This window comes from Apodemus sylvaticus, chromosome 9 (assembly GCF_947179515.1).
Source record: "Apodemus sylvaticus chromosome 9, mApoSyl1.1, whole genome shotgun sequence".
Classification (NCBI taxonomy): domain Eukaryota; kingdom Metazoa; phylum Chordata; class Mammalia; order Rodentia; family Muridae; genus Apodemus; species Apodemus sylvaticus.
In genome coordinates, this window is record NC_067480.1 from 110,400,006 (window position 1) to 110,424,867 (window position 24,862).

The 24,862-nt window shown below is 42.7% G+C and overlaps 1 protein-coding gene across 1 annotated transcript in view; it reads left to right on the forward strand.

Moving 5' to 3' along the window:
• The window catches only part of Slc9a2 (solute carrier family 9 member A2), an 82,467-nt gene that overhangs the window by 44,313 nt on the left and 13,292 nt on the right, over positions 1 to 24,862 (forward strand). The window contains exons 4-7 of the mRNA XM_052193547.1: positions 9,919 to 10,136; positions 10,845 to 11,047; positions 23,923 to 24,012; positions 24,471 to 24,541. Coding sequence (XP_052049507.1) covers positions 9,919 to 10,136; positions 10,845 to 11,047; positions 23,923 to 24,012; positions 24,471 to 24,541 — 582 coding nt within the window. The remainder of the gene's footprint in view (positions 1 to 9,918; positions 10,137 to 10,844; positions 11,048 to 23,922; positions 24,013 to 24,470; positions 24,542 to 24,862) is intronic.

Below are 24,862 nucleotides of genomic sequence, written 5' to 3' on the forward strand. Positions count from 1 at the left end.
AGAATGCTGAGTTAAAGAAAACCACATTGCTTTCTATTAACATTTAATCCAAATTCTAAAACAAGATCATGAATTATAAGTAAAGTTTATTGATTTATTGCTACGAAGTCATTATCTTTTTTCCAAAACTGTTCTTTTTTTGTAAATTGATAATGAAGTGACAGTCACTTTATAACTAGAATAATGTTTGACTTCATTTTGTTACTGATTGCTTGACTCTAAGTAAATAGTTTAAACCACAGAACAAAATGCAAAGGATTTACTTGTACAACATTAAACAAGTTAGAGTAAGGTATTCAAATCCAAGGGTGTCATAGTTGGAATCTTAAAGGACTCCCTAAAACCAGTCTGCTGAAGGCTTTGTTGTCAACCTGTAGGAGGTAGCGAGCCCTTTTGTAGGTGGGGCTTAGTGAAAGGAAATTACATCATCTGGGGTGTGCTCCTGAAGAGAATTCTGGGACACGTGCCTACTTCATTTCTCAGCCACCATAAGGCAGCGCCTCTGACACATACTGCTCTACTTTCCCACAGACCCAAAGCCAGAGGGCCAGGTGACTCATGACTGAATCTGTGGACCAAAAGCAGCATCTCTTCCTTTAGGTTACGTATCACATGTTTCTACTGATAGACATCCATCTAACACAGGGTCAAGGTGTGGTCTTCCTGTGACCTACTGGGCACCTGAAGGCGATTACCTCACCTTGATTTAAAGACCTCAGTTTGTTTCTCATTTGTCCTCTGCCATGGACAGAGGCCATGGCCGGGGTGATCCTGAGGATAAGCTGTGTCCCATGGTGAGCAGCCACCTGAAGTTCCTCCTCACGCCAAAGCTCACCTCTCTCTCTGTGCCACTTACTTTGCCTCAATCAAAGTTCCGAGTTTTCACTCTTCCCAAGAGAACTGGCCAAGTGGCCAAGCCTGCCTTCCCACACGTCCTCACACTTAATCTGAAGCTATTTGAGGTAACTTGAGTCATCTGGTGCTCTTGTAACCAGGTGCCCAGTTCAAAGAGGAGAGCAAAGCTCTGTGAGTAAGAGGAGTAGAAATGCGGAATAAAACACAATGAGGGCTTCTGGATTATGCAAATAAGTAAATCCCCTACAAGGACCTGAATGGATGATTGCGGACATGACACCAGAGACTCCCTTGCTCTCCAAACCATCCCATTGTCTACACTGCCTGCCTTCCTCTGCGTCATGGTTGGGTACCTCAGAAGCATTGAGTCATACTGCACATAGAAATCAGGTTTTATGTGCCTGCAACCCAGCTGCTTGGAAAGTAAGGAAGATTCTTCCAGCCAGCTCCCATTAGGAAATCTTTCAAAAGAAGGGTAGTGGCTTGGAAAAGTGATGGATGAAACGATGATGATCATTTCATTCAACTCTGTGTCATGAAAAAGCAAGGGCTGTTGCCAAGAAGGCGATGGTTTTATAGCTGTCTTGGGCCGGACAGCCACCTAATGCACTCTCACTACATGTTTTCAAGGGGAGGGGCAATCACTTTTTAAAAATAGGAGAGAAGTGATGGCACTTTGGGGTGAGCTCTCCCTGATGAAAAGAAGACCATTCTGAGAGGATGAGGAAGCAGGGGGGAGGGGCTCCAGGGTGAGCACTGGGGGGTCTCCAAGGAAATGAACTCTGACAGGGGAAGAAGACTATCTCTCTCCTTAGCCCCTTGCGAGCCTGAAAGCCATTCAGTGCTTTCCCCCCCCTCCCCCCCCCCCCGTCCTCCCCCCCCCACCCCACCCCCCCCCCACCCCCGCAGAAAAATTTGTTACTGTTACAATGAAAACAGCAGCAAATGTTACAATGAAAACAAAGGGTTTCATTTGCATGTAACTGACCATCGTACTGTCCTGTGGAGTAAAAGTCAAGGTCACATAGCCTTAGGGCTACTAAGAGGGTCAGCTGCCTCAAGGGCTAAGGAACCTCCTCAGGAGAGGATGTGCAGCTGCTATCAGGAGGAAGATGCCTAGTTGAGACTGAAGAAGGGGGAATAACTAGGAAACAGAATTAAAACATGGTGGCCCTCAAATCCTGAGTTAGCCTTTAGGCCCACCTTCAAATAAAAGTTTAAATAAGGCGGTTCATCTCATTTCCCTTCCCTGAGCCCTCGGACTGTGTCCCACCTGCTTTCTTTAAAATGATGGCACATTTAGAGATCACGTAGACGACCGTTGTATACAGATATCCTGACGCTCGTGGATGAAGCAAGGCACCTGCGGTTTTCCCAAGTGCTTCCACTAACTCTGTGGCTAACGGGCATTCTCTTCCAACACACATGCCATAGGAGACTCCAGGAAGCAGCCACTTGAGCTCATGTTTCCAGGACACAAGAGCAACCTTGAAAGTACTTTGTACCTAACAGTGTTGTTGCAAGGGTCTTGTGTGACATCTCCCATGCCCAGTGCCACGTGCAATCTTTCTTTGCCATGCCATGTGGAGGACTCCATTTTAATTTCTATGTTAAGAGCAGACCAAATTTTTCAGGCTCTTTGAAAATCTTTCTCAGCATTCTCCAGCTAGTCACTCAACGCCATAGTCCTGTGATTCCTTATGGCTCGTTGAGTTTTGGACAATGACTTCTGATCCTTTGTGTACTTCTACAGCTCGAAATCACATTTACATCAGGTCCCAACAAGTGATACGTAAGCAAGGAACTGAACTAAAGTTGAATAAGTTGACTTGAAAGCATTTACAAAAGGTTGAAGACGTGATACGGGGTCTGTGGGAGAGGAAAAGGTTATAGGAGTAACCCACCATTTTCAGTCGTTAAGATGATTCACATTTTTCATATTTTACAGGACATTCAGTTTTTATGCTTGAGTTTTCCTCTGAAAACAGTTTTTATTTGCATTTTATAATATGTCGAACTCACTTTCTCTTGGTCGCTGGGTTTCCTGGAAGAGACACCTCACTCTATAGTGAATTCATGCTCTGGAATAATTAGTTTACTTCACATGAGTGAATTCTTTTTCTGAGACCATACACTGTGCCTAGAGGCACCATAAAATCTGGATTTAGACAATACAGAGAAAGCTACTGAACAGGTCTTCATCACTTCAAGGCTTGACTCTAAATATCTTCATGTTGGCAAGGTTTACATAGAAAATATAGGATTTTTTGTGTTATTCCTGTGATTTTATTTACATATTTTAGTACCACATGCAGCATATTTGTGCCATGCTAATTTGTACCATGCTAACCCCGTATCACTTCCTTAACCTTTTGTAAATGCTTTCAAGTCAACTTATTTCAACTTTAGTTCAGTTCCTTGCTTACATATCACTTGTTGGGACCTGATGTAAATGTGATTTCGAGCTGTAGAAGCACACAAAGGATCAGAAGTCATTGTCCAAAACTCAACGAACCACAAGGAATCACAGGACTATGGCGTTGAGTGACTAGCTGGAGAACGTTGAGAAAGATTTTCAAAGAGCCTGAAAAATTTGGTCTGCTCTTAACATAGAAATTAAAATGGATCCCTTCACATGGGTATGGCAAGGAAAGATTGCATGTGGCACTGGGCATGGGAGATACAATTAGCAAATCAACCATGCAATGGTCTCTCTTCCAGAACACTCCAAAGTAGCCCTGATTCTAGAAAGAACCTCATAATGTTAAGATCAAAATTGAAATTAGAACATTGGCCACTCTATTTTTAAATACATTTATTCCTATAAACTTCCAGATAATAGATATGTCCCCTATAAAGACACACAGAGGCATGTCTATGCACATCTGCACAGAAATGATACATGCATTATCTTTATAACATATATACACATTTATATGTGTGTGTACACGTGCGCATGCACATTATCTTTACAACCAGAAATCTGCCTCCATCCCCTACTTTCAATACTGATGCTCATCCCCTTGGGTTTTAATGAACATGACTATCTAGACAAAGAAACTGAACTTGGTAGCAACTCAGGTACATGACCAAGCTAAGCAGAAATTAATACAAGTCTATATTTTCTCAAAGTACATAGAGATAGAAGGAAAATGCAGTCTACAGAAGGCTGCTAGCTTCATGGGATGCTATGACAGAATCGTAGCCTCCTACAGACAAAGGTAATCACTGGAAGAATTTTCTATTCACAGATGGTTGAATGACAGATTGTTTAAGTAGAAGCTCTGTCTCACCCTTGAAGACCCTGTTGGGGTAGTATTAGCTAGCATGATTTTTGCCTGTGCTATATTTTATGTAATGCAAGGATAAAGAAAACCTCAATTGCCAGTGACTGCAAAACCCACTAATTACAGTGCTTTTACTTTTCCATCTCTAAATTGGTGGTAATCACCATACAGTTATGTTAAACCGAGGTAAGATGATCACAAAGCAAAACAGCTGACCTCTATGTGGTCTCTCACGATGAAACCTAACACCTGTCAAAACATGGTGTGTTATATAGTCCAGGTGCTGGAAAGGGTTTTGAAAATGAAATGACAAGCTATCGAGGGAAACCAATTATCTGCATCCTTTTGGCTTGTGCCCTTCCAAATGTGTCCTCTGTCTATGGGCCGCTCCTCCAAAGGTTCTTGTCTAGAGTATAATTCAGCTCGTGTCAAAGTACTATTGAGAGTTTATCCATGTAATAACTGAGTCAAGATGTATTGATGATGCCTGGCATTTACAGAGTGGGGACGTTTTTCTTATTTCTCGTGGACTTAGGAGATATACATGGGGCAGAGATGATGGAGACTGGAAAGAGTTACATTCACAGATATAAAACCCAGTGTCTCATCCTGCCTTCAGAGCCGGGTAGAAACTCATGATTGTTATGCCTAACTATCCTTTTCTAGATCACGATGTCATTTCTGATCTTTCAGGGTTGCCATTCCACTCTTCTCTGGCATCCAGGATTTTCCAGCATGCCAACCTCTTTCTTCCAACCTTCTGTGCTTTCCTTAAGTTACGCTTGTCCATCTGTGAGCTCCTGTCTATGCACTGCACCGTGTACCAGATGAAGGTGATGGTCACTTACCCATTGTGTTAGGCATGATAAGCCATCCAGGGACAGTTTATAATGTACAAGGGAGTATGCTTAGATTGTCTTCAAATACTGCCATTTTATGTAAGGGGCTAAAAACATATCTTATTATCTGCAGGGACTCTTCAAAATGCAGTAACACAGGCAGGGAAGAGAAGCTCTGCTTCCCTCCCATTTTTCATTCTTGATGGCTTAAAACTGCACAAATGCACCCTCTTCTATGGGGCAACTAACAATATCCTTCCATAAACTTCTAATGCCTTCTTTCTTTTGATTTACATTATTATTTAACCCTTGGGGATTTCATAACGTGTACATGGTGTGTTCCGATCGCACCCACCCTTACATTTCCTTCTGTAGCTCCCAACACCATATCCTTCTCCAAACTTCATGGCCGATTCTTTAAGTAAACATAGAAAACAATAATCCAGAGTCTATATAGTGCGGTCTTTATGCACATGGGTGTAAGGCCACCCACTGAGGGAAGAACAACCCACCAGGAACTAAATCTCTGAGAAAACTGATCTGTCTCCCCGAGAAGTCATCAACCAAAGTCTCATGAGCTCCTCCCACTGCGTGCTTAGTAGAGACTGGCTTGATTTCGAGAAGTTCCTGTGCAGCAGCCGCAGCTGCTATTCACAAGTGTCATGGCATTCGGTCATGAAGACAATGCCCACACAACCTTTCTGCTCTTGTGTCTAGCACCTGCAGTGTTGGGCGGCAGTGACCATTTCTCCCTCAGACTAGGAGCTTTTGGAGGCTGAATCTGTGCCCTAGTAGCCTTCATAAATCTTCATAGACTACAGCTCAGAATTTCTCACCAGTAGAGGCTCAGAGAATTGTGGTTGATATAAAATGTCTATTAATAATCATATTGACTACTGTTACAGATGGGCGAGCTAAATATGCATGGAATAAGGGATAGTTCAATGAAAAGAGCTCTAGAGTCAAGTCACACTGGGAATACTAAAGGCCAATATTTTTTAATGACATGGGAGTTAGGAAATTCAACTAGAACTTCCTAAAATGTGAAGGCTCTAGTTAGACTGTTCTTTTGGTGTGGGCATTGTCACACTAAACCCAGGGACACACACCTGAGTCAGATATTTCTTTGAAACTAAGGAGAGTTGGACACTGCTTTTTATATGTGTGTCCTGCAATTCTGTAGAGAAATGAAGGGAAAGCTGATTTACTGCAGTGGTTAAAATCCATATGCTCTGTACTGTGACCTGTGAGAAGAGGCTAAGAGGGTTTAATTCCTCTGTTCATATGACACTGGTTTCTTTGTACCTCCTTAAGAGGAGCTTCCTTGTTTTGTGTCCTTGTGACATGGTTTGATCTGCAGTCATCAGAGCAACAAAATCTATGTGGTAGAGAAATAGCTTCCACCCTTTGATTGAGTGGCCATGGGCAACAAGTTTATGTGGTTAGAGAAGAACAGCAACATTTGGAAACTTTTCTCCAGCCCCTTCCACGCAACAGTACTATAGATGAACATGTACTCCCAAGCAAGGCGCTCCTGGGTACCAGGACTGCAGTCATCTCCCAATGCGTTCCTCCTCCTGAAACGATGCAGAAATGAAACCGCTCCATTACAGTCCAGTCTGGCCAGCATGGACATCACTCTCGGTCATGTGAGTGATGCAGCATTACAGAAGTCATCCACTCTTTATTCCTATGTCCAGACTACATCTTCAATCATATCTGGATGATCGGTGTTTGTCAAGTTGCTTCCCATCAGGAACTAAATATTAATTTTGCTTTCATCATTGACTTCTTGCTTAAGTAATATGGTGTTCATGATTCGGGTGGGGGGATGGGTAGCACACTCACAGCCCTATTCCTGCCCCCCCCCAAAGTTTTTCAAATGATGGGTGAAAACTTTGAAAGCCAAGAAGAGAATATCTTAAGGCTGGGCTGAAAAACACCACAGAGATTTAACTCAATAGCAGGTGGTGATTCCCTTTAAAAATAAAAGTAATGGAGGAAAATTAAGTAATAAGAACTTGGTAATCATTATTCTCCATAGTTGTTTATATATTTACATATCTCCTTGAGCACGAAGCATCCTGCCCATGGGATTAGAATATTTTAAGAAGTATGAGGCCATTATAAGTTACATCCAAATTTTCTACTTTCAACATTGAAGCTCCTTTGTCCTTACCACTGACCTCTCTCTTCTCTATAGGCTGCATTCCAAACAACTTAGAACTTTTGCTTAGCTTTTGCATCTTTATTTTGTACTAGGGAATCTTAACTTCTAAACATTTAATTTTAAAAGTTAAATCTGAGTCTGGGGTTATGGGGCTGTAAATTCAGCAACCTAAAGGAGGCTGAGGCAGGAGAATTGCAAGTCCAAGGCTGGCGTTAGAGAAACTTCAAGGCTAACCTAAGCAACCTAGTGAGACATTGTCTGGATATTACAGGTGATGCTCCTCTGGGGGAGTTTGCCTGGTGTGTAGGCGCCTGCGATATAACCATAGTTACTCCCGCCATATTATGCCAAATCAAGAAAAACAGCTGGATTTCTGAGACACAATTAACTAGGAGTACAGTACCCAAAGACTTCTATATCCTGTCATAGAAGTTACTAATAACTTACATATAAGACACATAGGACTTTGCAAGTGTGATTCAGTTAGGTTATTGGGATGGGGAAGCAGCAATGAATGATCCTGTGGCCTTGGTATAATCACAAGACTTAAGCGTCAGAATCAGGGGAATGTTAGGGCCAGGCTGACGTGGCCGCAATCTAAAGATTGTGAGCAGCCTTGAGAAGTTAGAGCACAAACAGAACAGAATCTCTTTAGAAGCTTCCAGAAGGAGCACAGCTCCCATCACCACCTTGGTTTTTGATTTTGACTTATGCAAGTAAGATCAAATAGAGCTTGGAGTGCTAATTTCTTACAGTAGACATAGGAGACAAATACAGATTGCCTTATTCTTGAGAGTAGAGGGGTCAAGGCTTGGCAGGAAGTGGAAGTCTTCCCACCCATAAGACCGCTGGGATCACTGAGAACTCCCAGGAGTGAGGGTCAGGTGGAAAATAGCGCTGACTTCCTGAATGAGCATTTGGGCACCACTGTTTACTAGCTGTGAAATCTCGAGTCCACCTTTTGTTCTCCCATCTCCAAACGTGTGGGGTGATAATAGAACTTTCCTCATAAACATGTTATGAGGATTAGCTGACATAACCCATACAGAGAGTTTACTCAGTCCTTGGCTCCAAGGAAAGGTTCTTCAAACATGAAACTGTATTGTATAAGAACTCAGCTATGCAGAGGCTTGGCTATGTTTGTGGCTGCCCGGTTTTATTAGTTCATTTTAAAAGCTGCCCTTTCTTTTGGAAGGGGCATGAATTATACTGTCTTCACCCATATAAATCCAAAAGAAACACTTTCTTGTTCTGGCGGTAGCATTGTATCTAAATGCAGGATCCTCACCAAGGTGGAGTATTTGTTTTGTTTTCATATAAAAACAATATGAAAATGTTTATGTGAGGAACGAGTCTGTTTGCTGCAAGGACACAGGCGTGTGGCTCTCTGCTGGCTCTGGTCTCAGATCATCTCAGTTTTGTAATATTCAACTGTCCCATGTCATAGGAGGAAAATTTCCTTACAAACACACGTCCTGGGTTAAGGAAGCCAGCACACAAGCAGAAGGCAGTGCAGGCAGCTTTGGTGTGGCTCGGGTTGGAACCGAATACAGTGTGCCTGGCAGTTAGTTGTCTTATGGCTTGGTCTCTCACAGCGGAAGTTGGGGCAGCTTAGCAGAATCAAGTCTGTCTCTGTTTCCCCTTTAGCTCCTTATGATGATGAAGTCCTTCGGTACTAAATGGGGAACATGCCTCTTCATACAGGACCTGGTGTGTGTTATAACACAACAACTCCATCCTTCAGTTGCATTTGAGTTAGTTAGGGGGTGATACTCTGGGAAGATATGCCCTTGTGTGTCACACAACAGATGATATTCAAGATCATGGCATGCTCTTCAGGTGATGGGCAGTCGAGGTATGAAGTGTGGACCAGATGTGCCAGGTGGAGCAAGGGAAGGATAGGAAATGGATAGTCCAGTGAGGGAAATGCACAAGGAATATGAGTGTCCACCTTGCCAGCATGTGTCTGATCTGATCTTTCTCTGAGATATGCCAAGACGCCATGTCAGTTCTGCTACCACAAGACTGGAGCAAGGAGCACGTGGCCCCAATATTGTGAGAATGCTAGAGATGCTGGAGAAAAGAAACAAAAACTCTTTTACTTAGGGATTCTTGGGGCCTACTTTGAATTTTGTGGAAACAGACCCAATAGACTAGTTGAGATGACACCTAGAACGCAGGCATTGTGGTAAGTGGGTCCAAGACACGTTCCTGAGGAAGAATAGAACATGGATGACAGCCAGTCAGCCATACGGAGAGGGGTTCAGTGAGGGAGAGTGCATCAGAGGGCCCCACTGCAACCAGAGAGAGCGTAGGGTTCTATTTTGCAGTCAAGTTTTTTTTAGATAATATAGGAATAAAATATGTACAGGTGGAAGAGTTGCTTTTGTGGGATAATAGTGGGTTTCAAATTATTTTAGACATTTGAAATTTTGGATTCTCAAAAGAGTTTCGATGGTGATGGTGACCATGGGTTGGAAAGAGAGCATGGGTGTGGAGTAAGTGGGCTGAAGGGACTAGAAAGCCGGATAGAGTAGGGTGCTTCACACCATGTGTGTTGAAGACCTTCAGAGAGGGTGAAGGTTTTAAGTTTGCATGCAAATCCTGTTTCTTTACAAAACCCACAGGCCATGAGCAGAAGGTAGAGGCCTTATTTAGGTGTCCGGACAAGCGGGAGGCAGTGTGATTGTCTGGGGTTTAGGAGCCAACTCTGGCATTCTGACTGTGGGAGAGGCGACGATTCCATTGACGCCACATGTCACCCTAGGATCACGGCCTGTGCCATGACAATGAATAAGTACGTGGAAGAGAACGTGTCTCAGAAGTCCTACACGACCATCAAGTACTTCATGAAGATGTTAAGCAGCGTGAGCGAGACCCTCATCTTCATCTTCATGGGCGTGTCTACCGTTGGGAAGAACCATGAGTGGAACTGGGCTTTCGTCTGCTTCACCCTGGCCTTCTGCCTCATCTGGCGAGCACTGGGTAATGGACAGTCGTTTGCTCCATGAACAGTCGGTGACAGTGGCACAGGGGAGCTCGGTCTACTTTTGTTGCCTATTCATTTTCATTTCTTCTCCTCCTCCCTCTTCTTTACCTTCTTCATTTTCATCTTCTTCTTTTTGTCTTCTTTCTCTTCTCCGTCTCCTCCCCCTCCTCTTCCTCCTCCTCTCCTCTTCCTCCTCCTCTTGCTCCTGTTCTCAGCTTCTCTTCCTCCTCCTCCCCTCCCCCTCCCCTCCCCCTCCCCTCCCCCTTCCCTCCCCCTCCCCTCCCCCTCTCCTTCCCCCTCCCCTCCCCCTCCCCTCCCCCCCTCCCCTCCCCGACCCCTCCCCTCCCCTTCCCCTTCTTCCTCATGTACTCCCTGCTCTCTTCCCTTCATTTTTCCCTCTGACTTCTTTCCCTAACCTTGTTCTGTTTTCACCCCACCTTTATTTTATGACTTCCCCTTTTCTTTGTGTTCATTTATCTTTTCCAGGCTTTTACTGCAAATAAAATTAGCCTCTCTTTTTGTCTTTGATCATGATAGGTGAAAACATGTTATCCTTACTGAACTCAAGAGTCCCCAGTGGTTGCAGTTCATGGGGCAGGGTTGGGGGTGGGTGGGCCTCGTGGGTCTTTTTTTTAACACTTTCCACGGTCACAGAGACTCAGAATCCCCAGTCCATACTCACGAAGTCTGCTCTCTATCCCTAGGCGTCTTTGTCCTGACTCAGGTGATTAACTGGTTCCGGACCATCCCGCTGACCTTCAAGGACCAGTTCATCATAGCCTACGGAGGGCTCCGTGGTGCCATCTGCTTTGCACTGGTCTTTCTCCTCCCTGCTACAGTGTTTCCCCGAAAGAAGCTGTTCATCACAGCTGCTATTGTCGTTATATTCTTCACTGTCTTCATCCTGGTGAGTGTACCTTTTCTCTAGAAAAGTCTCTCCCTTCCACAGGAGACACGCAAGTTCTGATTACCCGGATGGACGCTGTGGGTAGACGCAGAACTGCGTAAGTGCGTTGAAGCTTTGGGAGCCATGCGGATGGGTAACATGATATTTCCTGTCAGGGTTCATGTGCTGGATTATGCTGGACTCTTGCGTTACAAGAATCCAATTTGGTCACTTGGCCCCACAGAGGGAACGGTTATTTAAAGAAACTCAGCTCAGGAGCAGAGTTTGCCACTGGAAACTGATGAACTGCACTCTAATCCTTGTCATTTGCCTTGCGCTCCGACCTCATAAATGTACTTGCTAAGTGATGGTTGTGAGCCATGACCTTCCAACAGCTACTTGACAGGAAGTACTGGCTGCTGACGGTGCTTTCCCTGGAGCAGGGGAATGGTGAGCCCAGCACGTGGTGGGGAACCAGTAAGCAACTTCGCCAATATGCCAAGCTCTCAGATTGTAATTTGTGCATATTCATTCGGCAGATATGTTGTGTCTTGTGTTCTGTGGCAGGCACTGTTTCCAGAATTTAGGATTCTTTGTGAGCAAAATGTTCTTGTCTTTGCAGAACTTCCATTCTTGTCAGAAGTTAGGGGAGAAACCTGGTAGTAATGCATGGAATAAATAAAGAGGGAAGATACCATCTAATAAATGATGAGGCAGGTATGAGGAATGGGGAGGGAAACCTAGACAGAGGTAGGTTACAATTCTAAATTGATATTTGCAGAAGGGAAAGATGAGGATTATTCCATTTGCCAGCAGGAGGTAAACACATTATCCAAGCTGAGGAACAGTCCAGGCACACGTGCTGTGGTTCGTCTTGTTTCCTGAGCAAAGTATTCTTGGCTGGAGTGTAGGGTAGTTAGAGTAACATAGACTACGTGGTGGGAGCTTGTAGTATTTGGGGCTGTGAAGACCTTTGCTCTTTTTCAAGGAAGGGGGCACAGTGTAGAGACCAAGGAAGACTGCATACAAATCCTGATGGTAGCTGGAAAGGGGTAAAGTCCCAAGATACATTCTGAATGCAGAGCCTGCAGGATCTTCCTAGATGGCCTCTCTCTCTCTCTCTCTCTCTCTCTCTCTCTCTCTCTCTGTCTGTGTGTGTGTGTGTGTGTGTGTAGGAGGAGGAGGAGGAGGCTTTGCTGATTCCCAAGGCTGAGTGAGCAGAAGAACAGACTTGCCCTCAAGTGAGGAGGGAAGGTCTGTGCTTGAAGGACACCAAGACTAAGGGGTTAGCAGTTCAATTGCAAGCTTTATCAGGCTCAGGGTATCCATGAGACTTATAAGTACAGAAACTGATGGAGAAGGTATTAGGAGTTCAGTTCAGTAAAGAGGGCAATCCTCGGCCCATGGTATCTGAAGCCATGAAATAGAACCGATTATCCAGAGAGTGAGGTTTTACAGCGAAGACACAGAGGACACCATGGTTGAGCCTTGAGGCCACCTGACCTTTAAGGTCTTGGCAGAGAAGGAAACAGTCACAGAAACTAATTCGATGTTTCCATCCTGTCTAGCATCTGCAAATGCTTCTTAGATACCTTTTCCAGAGTATTATATGCACTATTAGTTCCTGTAACTCTCAGAACTGTTTTTGCCACATAATTCCAAGAGCTTAATACCCTTGTTGTTGGATAAAGGAAGTAAGGCCCAGAAACTGGAGTTAACTACTTTTGTTAAGTTTCTCAGCCCTGGGGGCTGGAGGAGAGGTCTTATCATAAAATGAGACTCTGAAAAAAAAGAAAGAAAAGGAAAAGACAGGTGTGCAAAGAGTCCTCAGCATTGCGGCGCAAGCAGATTCTTTTTAATGCTTATTATTATTTTTATTAGATATATTCTTTATTTACTTCAAATGTTGTCCCCTTTCCTGGTCCCCCCCTAAAATCCCATAAGCCATCTCCTCTCCCGTTCCCCAATCAACCCACCCCTGCTTCCCTGTCCTGGTATTCCTCTACACTACGGCATCAAGCCTTTCCAAGACCAAGGGCCTCTCCTCCCTTTGATGTCTAACAAGGCTATCCTCTGCTGCCTATGCGTCTGGAGCCATGAGTAACTCCATGTGTACTCTTTGGTTGATGGTTTTTGTCCCTGGGAGCTCTGGGGGTACTGGGTGACTCATATTGTTGTTCCTCCTATGGTGCTGCAAATCCCTTCAGCTCCTTGGGTCCTTTCTCTGGCTCCTCCATTGGGGACCCTGTGCTCAGTTCAATGGCTGGCTGAGGGTATCTCCCTCTGTATTTCTCATGTACTAGCAGAGCCTCCTGGATAACAGCTATATCTAGCTCTGGTCAGCAAGCACTTGTGGGCATCGATAATGGTGTCTGGGTTTTGTAACTGTATATGGGATGGATCCATGGATGGGGTAGCCTCTGGATGGTCTTTCCCTCAGACTCTGTTCCACACTTTGTCTCTATATCTCCTTCTGTGGGTATTTTGTTCCCCCTTCTACAAAGGACCAGAATCCATACTTTGTTCTTCCTCCTTCCTGGGCATCATTTGATATATAAAATGTATCTTGGGTATCCCAAGCTTCTGGGGTGATATCCACTTATCAATGAATGCATACCATGTGTGTTCTTTTGTGACTGGGTCACCTCACTCAGGATGATATTTTCCAGTTCCACCCATTTGTCTTAAGAATTTCATGAATTCATTGTTTTTAATAGCTGCGTAGTATTCCCATTGTGTAAATATACCACATTTTCTGTATCCATTCCTCCATTGAGGGCCATCTGGGTTCTTTCCAGCTTCTTGCTATTATAAATAGGACTGCTATGAACATAGTGGAGCATGTGTTGTTAATTACATGCTGGGGAATCCTCTGCGTATATGCCCAGGAGTGGTACTACCGCTACAAGAATATTCTTAGAGTCAGTTCTCCACAAGGCAGCTGAGATTTGCTGTGCTCAGACCTCCCAGCATGAGGACAGTGGACTTTGTGGAGTCCTGGTCATGGACGCTTAAGAGACCCTATTAAGTAGAGATGACACTTTCTCTTACAATCTTTGTCATCCAAATCTTTATAGATCCCTTCAGAGGCTACCACAGGCTGGTGAGCATGTCAGGTGTCAAGTTAGAGTTTTCTTATGTGTGTCATCTCATTTTTTCTTCAATCAATTCTTTGAGATGAAGACCATCATCACCTCTCAGAAGCAAACTCATTCTCAGAGAAGAAAATGACCCCAGGATGAAGTACTGAGCCTGAGGGTGACCACAGCCTCAAGAATACCAATTCCTTTTTGCTCAGCACCCCTAACCCACTGAAAGAGGCAGCATTCACTAGCTTGTGGATATGTGTGAGTGGTGGTAGGAACATGTGCAGAGAAAGGTATTGGAAATTCCATTGTTGTGTTGACATCACCTGGTTGGTGTGAGCACACAAAACCACTTACACATCCATACTTTGATATAGCCTATTTTAATGTTTTATTTCTTTAAACGATTTCTGTTGAGGCAAGGCACAAGTACACACATTGGCTTTGGACAAGACCATCAATATCTTTGTGTTCTCCTCTCTGGGTCAATGAGAGACCTTCAGGGATGAGAGCCTTCATGGTGTTGTTGCCTCCGTTGGTAACAAGGCTTCCTCAGATCCTCTAGATCACCCACCCGAGGTTGAGTCCAGTAATTTATTTTTATAATGAGTACAAGAAGTTTGTTTAAAAGTAACAGGGAAATATGATACAGATTACAAGCGAATGAACAGTGTAGTATGGTCACCACTGTTCTTGAGGGTTATGTGTTCTATGTAGCTATACGGATATAGTCTATAGTATACCTTTAAGCATCTCAGTAGCTCCATTTGCTGTAGTTTCACCACACAGGAGATTGAGGTTTTCAGTTTTGAGCTATGACATCACTGATCAAGCTTCTCAGCTTCCTGTTATGTGTACAGGTGATTGCTGATCACATCACACATGTGGAAATACTTTCATTTCCATGAGAGTTGTACTATAGTATTAAGACTCAGATTGGCTTGAACTGCCCACTTAAACGGGGGAGGACATGGTACATCCTCTGTGTACTGTGGGGAGGAATGTCCCCTGATTTTATCGCATCTCTTCAGTGTCTGGATCATTTGTACTGAGCCATTCAAGCTGCTCCTTACACATATGGGGATAAAATATAATCCATGTGGTAACAAAATTTACCACATGGATTTCTACCTGTGCATGGCCTAGGGCAGGATACATGTAGATATAAACCAGGAGGGGCTGGAGATTTTCCCATGATTCCAAGACCTGATCATTACCTCGCCATCATCTCCCTAGATTCTCCCAACTCTACAGTGCACAGTACCAAGGGGCTTCCCTCCTCCTGGAACAGATGCCCTCACCTTGGAGTACTAGACACAAATAGAATCAAATCACCCCAGTGGGACAAGGAATTAGGTCACTGGGAAAGGACCACAGTCCCCAGCACAAATTCTCAAGAGGCTGTAGTACAAAGCAATCCCTTGCCCCAGACATCACAGGCTAGGAGCAATTATAGAACACAATTGGCATAACTTCATAGAAAGACATTAATTCCAGACAGGGCACATCAGACAAGCTTAATTTTTCAGGCATTAGTCTCATCAAACATAAAAATTTAGGCTTACAGTCAGAGCATCACAAATGAAAAGAAAATTACTGTGAAACAAATACCATCAGCCACAGAATGTATGCATAGATTGGTATTAACACATTAATACAGTTATCAGTAATAATTTTGGTCTATTTGGGGTTGAGACTCAATCAAGAAAAATTAGAAAATTATCGACTACCTACATTATATGCTTTTGCACTCACTCTGCTTTTTTTGATGTTTTGTTTTGTTTTGTTTTGTTTTGTTTTGTGAGACAAGGACTCACTATGTAGCATTGCCTGGGACAGTATTCACTTTGTGGACAAGGCAGACTTCATGCTCATAGAGCTCTGCCTACCTCTGCCTCCTGAGTGATGAGATTGAAGACTGGTATACTATGTATGGATATTTGGTGTTTAATATTACAGACAAGCTTGCTCTTTTGACTTGTAACAAACTGGAAGAGGAAACTATACCTGCTGCTGACTTGTAGCTAATTGTCTACTGACCAGCAACAGCCCCAGGCAATGTGCTACTCTGACCAGCATCACACTGGACTTTCATGTCCTATGACTTAGCATTAACAATGACACTACAGTAAATATGTAGGACTTAGGACAAAATGTACAGACAATATCATCCACAGAATCTATGGTTAGCAAGCTCTTTGTGGACATGATTATGAATATAAGATATGAATGATAATATTGATGAATCTAAAGTAGGAAGGGTGGGACAGCAGCTAGCATCTAGGCAAAGACCACTCAAAAGTGGAAGGAAGAGCTTACACAAAGATGCCGAGGCAGGGCATGTACAGAACTGCATGATGACCCAGGTGAGCACACTGAAGCAGCCAGGTGGAGGCAAACATCGCTGAGTTCAGAATGTCTGGGAGAGTACGCCTTTAACTGAAAGATAGTAAGAAGTGCCTGTAGCACGGGACTCTACTGACAGGCTTGCTCTTTGATGGGAGAGTGAAATATGGGAGATAAAAATAGAAGCAGGGAGACTGCCATGGGTGCTTGCACATGAGGTAAGGCGTAAGGATCGCAGTGGAGGAGAAGGGACTCAGTCAACAGGCAGTAGGAGCCATGCATTGGCTACTAGAGTATGGTGAAATGTCAAGCTGACTAACCCTGTAGTGAAGGTGCATTTTCGGGGTCAGTATTTAGACCATGATCGTGCACACAGGCCAGTCTTTTCCATTATAAGCTAGAGGGTCATTTGATCAAGCCAATTCTGATAGCCATACGGAAGGAGTTCCCATAGTTCTCCATATTATATTAACATTCCTTTTTGTTCCAGTGTGTGCACACCAGTTGACTATGACCACCTGGCTCCTTCCCATATTTCTCTCACCACTATTTCACTAGACAAAACCAGATACACATGCTCATGCATGCACACACACACACACACACACACACACAAATTTACACTGACATCCTTCAAAAAGAACAATGGATTGGTGAAATAAATCTGGAGAGAAATATTAATGAGTTATGAATGAGTAAGAATTGCTAGTTACAACTACATGCAAACACAACCATATCTGTGCCTTTCAAATAAGATATCTATTCTCTTCCAAATGACAGCTTTTAGGTTGGTGGACCTATTATCAAAAATTAAAAATTACTTATTTGCATGTGGGTGTTTTTATGCATGTAAGTTTGTATACCACATGTACAGCTGATACTCTCAGGAGCCAGAGATGGCATCAGGTGTGCTGGAAACCGAGTTACAAACCGTTGTGAGCTGCCATGTGGGTGCTGGGAATGAAACCCTGGACCTATGTGGGAGCAGCCTGTGCCCTTAGTGAATGAACTGTCTCTCCAGTAATTCCAATTATTAAATTTTAATATCTATTTCCCTCTCCTTACATCGGAATTTGTGAAGAATAAATTCCTCCAGCCTGATACATCATTATGGCTGTCTTCAAAAACAAGTTATGTGTGACATCATTTAATGTTTATCATAACTTGTCATGATAATTTAAACATTGCTTAAATCATACGGCCTTAGAATGCAGTATTACTTATGGATCTACAAAGGAGAAGTCTTGATGTCTAGACACCTGAGTTCATTTTTCTTTCCACAAAGTAATGTTTTAACCAATAATATTATTTATATAGAATATGTTCAGTAGGTCATGTTCTAAAATTGTATTAGAAATTTGGGTCTCTGGAACACAGAGCAAAATGAAAAACAAGACTTTAATAAGGACAATCTGATCTGCTCTGTTGGCCTTGTTCCATGTATGTTCTATCAGCCTCAGTTTACCTAGCTGTAGGATGTAGACTGTGAGACCTCTCTCTCAAGTATTGTAGGAGAATACATATTAATGGTGCCATACCTGACATAGAGTTTGATCCCATGATTTCATGTACAATATTAGGCTAAACAATAATAGAAGAAAGAGAAAAGTTGGCACCATTCAGTATACTTTGATTTGAGCTGAAAGGTAGAGCACAGTAATCTTTATTCAGTTATCCCTACAGTCATGTAGAAGATCCCAAGAATCCTTTAAGTCTGTCCAGAAGCTACCTGTAAAAGAATGAACTAAATGTATAAACAGCAATGCCATCAGCTCTCTGTCGCCATTGCATGTCAATGATGTAAGTCGCATCCTTATGCAGACTGTGAGGCAAGCAGGTGGGTACTGACACCAGCCTAACGATTCAAAGACCGAAGACTTTATTATTCGTGGCAGAAGCAATAGCCAGAATATTGTGTCAATTTCCCTTAGCCCTTAGTTCCATGAAAGTGGCACAAAGGGCTCTTGAAGGACAGATGCCTGTGTAATGGCCTGCTTCACAGGAGGGGTATGGAGCTTAGGAATTCATCACTGTCTGTGAAGGGTGATGCTATTTTATTTCTCAAGACTGTCCTTTGCTCACACCCTTAGGAATGCCCCTGGTAAAAGACTCTCTGTACATGCAGAAACATGGGGATGCTTAGAGCCCATGTGCCCTTAGTGATAAATATTTGATAGTGTTGCCTGCCAAACTGAAGTGATGGTGCTCACTATCTAATAGACACTGTAAGGCCCCCTACCATGTGCTTTCTTTTATTATATTAAGTGCTATATTTAATTAATGTATCATTACCAACTGGGTAGGATTCATAGACATTGGGATATTTAATATAGTCCTAGATAAACTGAATAGAAAGATGCAATTTCTTAAAAGAAAAAAAATTGTATGGAAACAACTTAGGATGTGAAGAGAACAGTGAAATTTATTGCCCAGTGGTTTAAACTGAGCAATCAGAGTTAATTTAGTGATGAACAACTAGGGGGTTATTGGGTCTGTGTAAGGGGCAGGGGCAGAAATCATTTCTATGTAACTATGTAGGGTTTGTGATCAGGAATTCATGTTAGAGCCCTGGAGAATGGGAGACCCCAACTCTGGAATCATCTGAAATAGACACCTTTTAAAGAATGAGATGGGAAGAAATTACTCACTATGAGGGAAGAGGAAGAGGAGGAGAAAAAAAAGGAGGAGGAAGAAGAAAGAAAGGGAAGGGGAAAGGGAGAAAGAAGAGATAGAAAAGGAAGAAGAAGAGGAAGAAGGTGAAAGGGAGGAAGACAAGGAGGAAGAGGAAGAAAAGGGTGCTCTGAGGGCAGAGCCTAGACACACAGCATTAGTTGATAAATTGTTGAGGAAGCTGGATAATCTCAGAAGAGTGAACAGAGTGGCTGGTGATGAATGAAGTGTGGGGTGGGGAGGCAGAAGCCAAGGGGTGACAGACTTTGCAGAGATCAGTCCACGACCGTAGGAAAAAGCAGCAGCATCCCGAGTGAGGTGTGCCATGCTAACAGGATCTCTATGATGAGGGTGAACCTGTGACTAACCAGATGCAAAAGAGAGACACTAGGAGCAAACAATCTGCCAAGAGAAGGATTACTGGCAAGGGACACTTGACAAATGTGGCTCTCATTCCAGTTTCTATAAGATGAGAGCTTCAGCCACGCATTTGATTGTAGAAAGTGTTTCTTTTAGTTTTCTCACAGAGTCCAAAGACAGACTTCTGGTATACCCCCTATATTACTCACAGTGCCTTATTCCCTTGAACTTGAAACAGCATCTGGTCTCTTACTGAACCGGGACCTCCTCTTGTTTTGGGTAAGCTGGAGGGCAGCAAGCCCAGCAATCCTTCTGTCTCAACTCCAGCAAGCACAGCACTATTACTGATGTATGTGTCTATGCCTAACCGTTTCCATGAGCTCTGAGGATCTGAATTCAGCTCTTTATGCTTATATAGCAAGAAGTATTTCCCACTGAGCCATCTCCCCAGGCGAACAATGATAGTTTTTGTACATACATTACTTGCAAGTTTGCTAGGGAAATCCTTGCTAACTCAACATGGAAATATTAGAAGTTCCTCTTTGTCAGTATTAATTCCACAAATAAGAACTTAGTTTTCCCTGCAAATGGACCAAAAGAACGCTTATTTTAACCAAACAACAGGTTAGGCTTTTCTCTTTTCTCTCTTTGGTGTCACGAAGCACAGATAGAACAAGGTAGAAATGTTACTCTCAGCAATTCTCTATCCTTCCAGTTAGGTGACTCTGAGGAAGACCCCAATTTGTGGTACTGTATTTGTTGTGCCAAACTTGAGTGACAGGTGTGGATTTATTTGTACTTTGCAAAGATTTTTCTTTTCATATTTTGTTGCAAGACTCTGGATTACATTTTAGCTTTTTCATCCTCCACAAATAATAACCAGCTATCTTATTCTTAGAAGTCCTATCTAATGGCTTACTGTGTAACCTAAATTAGAAAATTTCCAAAGGCGTAAAATGGGTGTCCCATCAGAGGTATCGTCTCTCTCTCTCCCTCTGTTCTTACAAACCAGAGGCTTTGGCTCATGTAATAAAATATCCTGATTAGTTAGGCAAGGCAGGAACACATGCCACATGTTCTGCTTCCAAATGCCCCAGAAAGGAAGAAGTGAGGGAGGGAGAGGAACGGATCAGTGTCTCACGAATGATTTCTACTTGGCATGATATGACAACTGAAAGCAGTCCCCAGAGAGGAATACATATTAAAGGAAAGTGATTTTGATTAGACACACAATCTTTCAGTTATTAATTGTGAACTTAGATGTTTTACTTTAACAGCTTGAATTTATCTGGAGGTCTCTACACTGCTTCCTGGATTTGGTCAGTGTGATTTACCCATTCAGTTCATTGACTTTCAGTCTGTCTGGCGAGTAGGAATCAACATCACGATTGGAGATACCCATTCTTACTTTCATATACCATGGTTTCAAATACAGGATTTCCCCTTTAACTTACTGAATAAATGCTGAAAGTGGGAAGGAATGTGTGTAATCCCAATTCATGTCTTCAGAATGTGTTAGACATTTTCAAGGTTGAGAATGGCACTGGCTTTCTTGTTTTGATCTCGAACTCCTAGCATTTCATGCGACATGAAACTCACTGAGGCCACCATCTCTGAAAATCACAATCTCATTCACTTTTCATACATTAAAAATTCCAGAAAGTGTTGATTGGGAAACTGTTATTAGCTCCTGTGTGATTTCCAAGTGGCAGACTGACACATAAATATGACACAAGAGATGTCTCATACAAAATTTATTTGAAATTGGTTTTCACTTAAAAAGTAAAGGAAGAAAGAAGGAATTAAGGAACGAAGGAAGAAAGGAAATAAGGAAGGAAAGATGCTAGAAAAAAATGTTCTTACTGGATTGATGGAACAAAACTTTGAAAAGGGATGTGTGCACATAGAGGTATTATGTAATCAATACCATTTTTTTAATTCATAAATTTATTTATTTCTTTTACATCCTGATAGCAGCTTCCCCTTCCTCATCTCCTGCCAGCTATTCCCCCTCTTCCACTCCCCCTTTCCATTCCTCCTTCCTTTCTCTTTAGAAAAGGGGAAACTTCTCATGAATATCAACCAGCCTTGACTTGGCATGTCAAGTTGCAGTAACACTAGGAGCATCTTCTCCTATTGAGGTTGGATAAGGCAGACCACTTAGAGGGAAAAAGGCAGGCAACAGAGTCAGACAGCCCCAGCTCCTGTTAGGAACCCCAGATGAAGATCAAGCTATACAACTCTTGCGTATGTTTAGAGGGCCTAGGTCAGTACCATGCATGTTCCTTGTTTGGTCGTTCAGTCTCTGTGAGCTCCTATGGGCTCAAGTTGGTTGGTTCTGTGGGTTCTATTGGTGCTCGTGGCCCCACTGGCTCCTATTGTCCTTCCTTCGCCGTCTTCCCTAGGACTCCCCCAACTCCGTCTAATATTTGTTTTGGGTCTCTGCATCTGGTTCCATCAGTTGCTGAGTGAAGCCTTTCAGATGACAGTTATGCTGGGCTCCTACTGCAGGTATAGCAGAGTATCATTTACGGTGTCAGAGGTGGACTCCTTCTCATGGCACGGACCTCAAGCTAGACCAGTCATTGGTTGGACATCCTCTCAATCTCTGTCTGAATCATTTGAAAAAACTAAAATGCACTAAGAGTGATGGCTCACAACTGCAATTTTAGCAAATGAGAGTCTGAGGCAGGAGGATTTATAACAATGTAAAGGCTAGCCTGGGTTACATCGTGAGTTCTAAGCTAGCATGGGATTGACTCAACACAACATCTAAATACAGGGGAAAGGTGAGATGAAAATCAAATGGCATACAATATACTTAAACATAACCACTCCTCTCATCAAGGAAATAATTCATCTCATGCATACAGCCTTCATGCTATGTATTCCCAAGCAAGAACCAGGTGTTCTTCCCCCACACCACTTCTCTTGCCTTTTTTGGTGCCAATATTGCACCTTATGTATGTCATATCTGATAGATTATGTTGTGTCTGCAAATTTCCCTTTACTTTTGTTTTTGAAAAAATAATTCTGGACACCTTTTCTGTTGCAGGTTAGTTAGATTGCCCAAGTTCTGTTTCACATCTGAACATCACATTATCATGTTGTGTTATGTGTAGCCATTAGTTAAGTTGTCATTATAATCTATTTTCCTATTTAAAATTTTAAATGTATTTTTAGATTTCAATTCTTCCTAATATTCTTCAGTCAAGTTTTACCATTCTCCATATAGGGGTTTTATGCAATTGTCATAAGACTCTGTATATATGAATATAAAAACATAAAATGTATCTAATATGAATGTAATATGAACAGTGTATATGCCATATTATATAGTAGTATATATTAGTTATACAAAAATACCCTGTAGCCATAATATGAAGTAATACATAATAAAATAAACATTGCAATTATGTGATTATTGTTTATGCTCTTTAAGGGATGGGCCCTGTGTGTTGATTTTCTTCTAGTCACTTTCTTGCTGGTTCCATAGGGAAGAGATCTTTTATGTTTTAGAACAAAGATACAAACTGTCCATCAGCAATGAATTCTTGCCACTTTGTTGTCAGCACTTCCTGCCTTTTCTCTTGGCTCTGGTTGTAGTGTAACAGGTGAATCTGTGCCTGACAGCAGAACCGAGTGCCTCTGCCCTCCATGCCTTTAATGGAGATGCTTTTAATGTTTCATTTTTGAGTGAGATGTTGACTGAGATTTTACAGAGCTCTTTGTTCAGAGGATGGAGTTTTCTTTATTCCCCTGCTTTACTCAGGAGCTTGTAATTTTCTCAGGTTCACCTCTGAGTGTGCCAAGCTCACCCTTGCAATGTTACCCATGGCTGCTCAGGGGCTCTCCCGAAGTCTCTGCCAGGCAGTGATACCAGAACCTTCCAGGATTCTTGCTGAGCACTTCCTTGGTTTGAAGCTCCCTTGGCTCTCTCCATGTGTCTGCCTGTCACTCCTTTGGCCTCCTTTGTGGCTGTGTTGGGATAGAGATGACCTTCTTTTAGACAAAGCCCTAGAGCCACGGTCCTTTGCTGTCCATCTTCATGTTTTTATGCCCAAGCCCCATGCCAGGCATGCAGAAGCAGCTTAGTGAAAACTGTCTCTGTAGAATGAGCACATGGGAAGAGGAGAGTTTTCCTCTGGGTAACAACACAGCAAGTAGCCAATTCCTCAGAACTTCATTATTTCTTACAGTTATTTTCCAATAATTTCCATTTTTGGCATCTGGTTTGTGTTGAAAGTGGTCTTATGAGAATCAGACATCTGTGGAAATGAAAGATAAGAATAACAAAATTTTGCATTTACCATCTTAACCCTTAGCAACAGTCTAGCTTTAGTCGGTGGTCGGTGATTCTTAGGAGATGTTAAACTATGGTTTGACCGTTTTCTTATGGGAAAACCCATTATTTATGTGCATATTTTCATGCAGGGAATAACTATCCGGCCACTGGTGGAGTTTCTTGATGTTAAGAGATCCAATAAGAAGCAGCAAGCTGTCAGTGAAGAAATCCACTGTCGGGTAGGTGCTGACCAGGGAACAGCTTAATAAAGAAAATATGTAGTAATGAGAAAAACGACATTGCACTATTATGCACTGCTGGAAAGGAAAGGGAAGAGTAGAAGTCTCAAGGGGATGGGGGAGGCCCCAGGAAGGTCTGTGATGGGAGACAGACTTGTCATAACCCCATGGTATCCAGTCCAAGCCAGCTAAAGTCCTGAGCCTGCAGACAGAATAGAAAGCCTTCAACCTGAAAATGTTTCTACCAGATATTTCTTGTCATTTTGAAAAGTATGATCAGAATTAGGATAATCAAAGTAATTAAAATATTGCTTTAGGAATTGAAGATAAATGGTTGGCTGACTGCTTCCAGCAAAACCAACTGTGAGCGTCCCTGGAGTTAGACATGATGTCAGTGGAGTACAAGGACCACTTGCAAGGAAAAGCCAATAATTAGCCCATCTTTCCTTCTGTTTTAGTTTTTTGATCATGTGAAGACTGGGATTGAAGATGTTTGTGGACACTGGGGTCACAACTTCTGGAGAGACAAGTAAGAGGCCAAGGAACATTCTATCAAAGTGATTCTTGGTCACTATTGGAAAAAATACATACAGGCCACTATTGGAAACAATACACATAGGTGTACTGTTTTTCAGCCTGGGGATCGTACGCTGTGTTACTGTGTGTCTTTTTATGGTTACTCTTAGCTATAGACAGGCATAGCGATATCCTATGATATCGCTTGTGATCCCAGAGCCCTAGAGTCTAAGGCAGGAGGCTCCACATTGTTGTCTGGGCCAACTATTACAACAACATCTTAGGTACAGCAGAGTTATAAAGTGTTAGAAATGAGGCAGGAGCTTACTTCCCT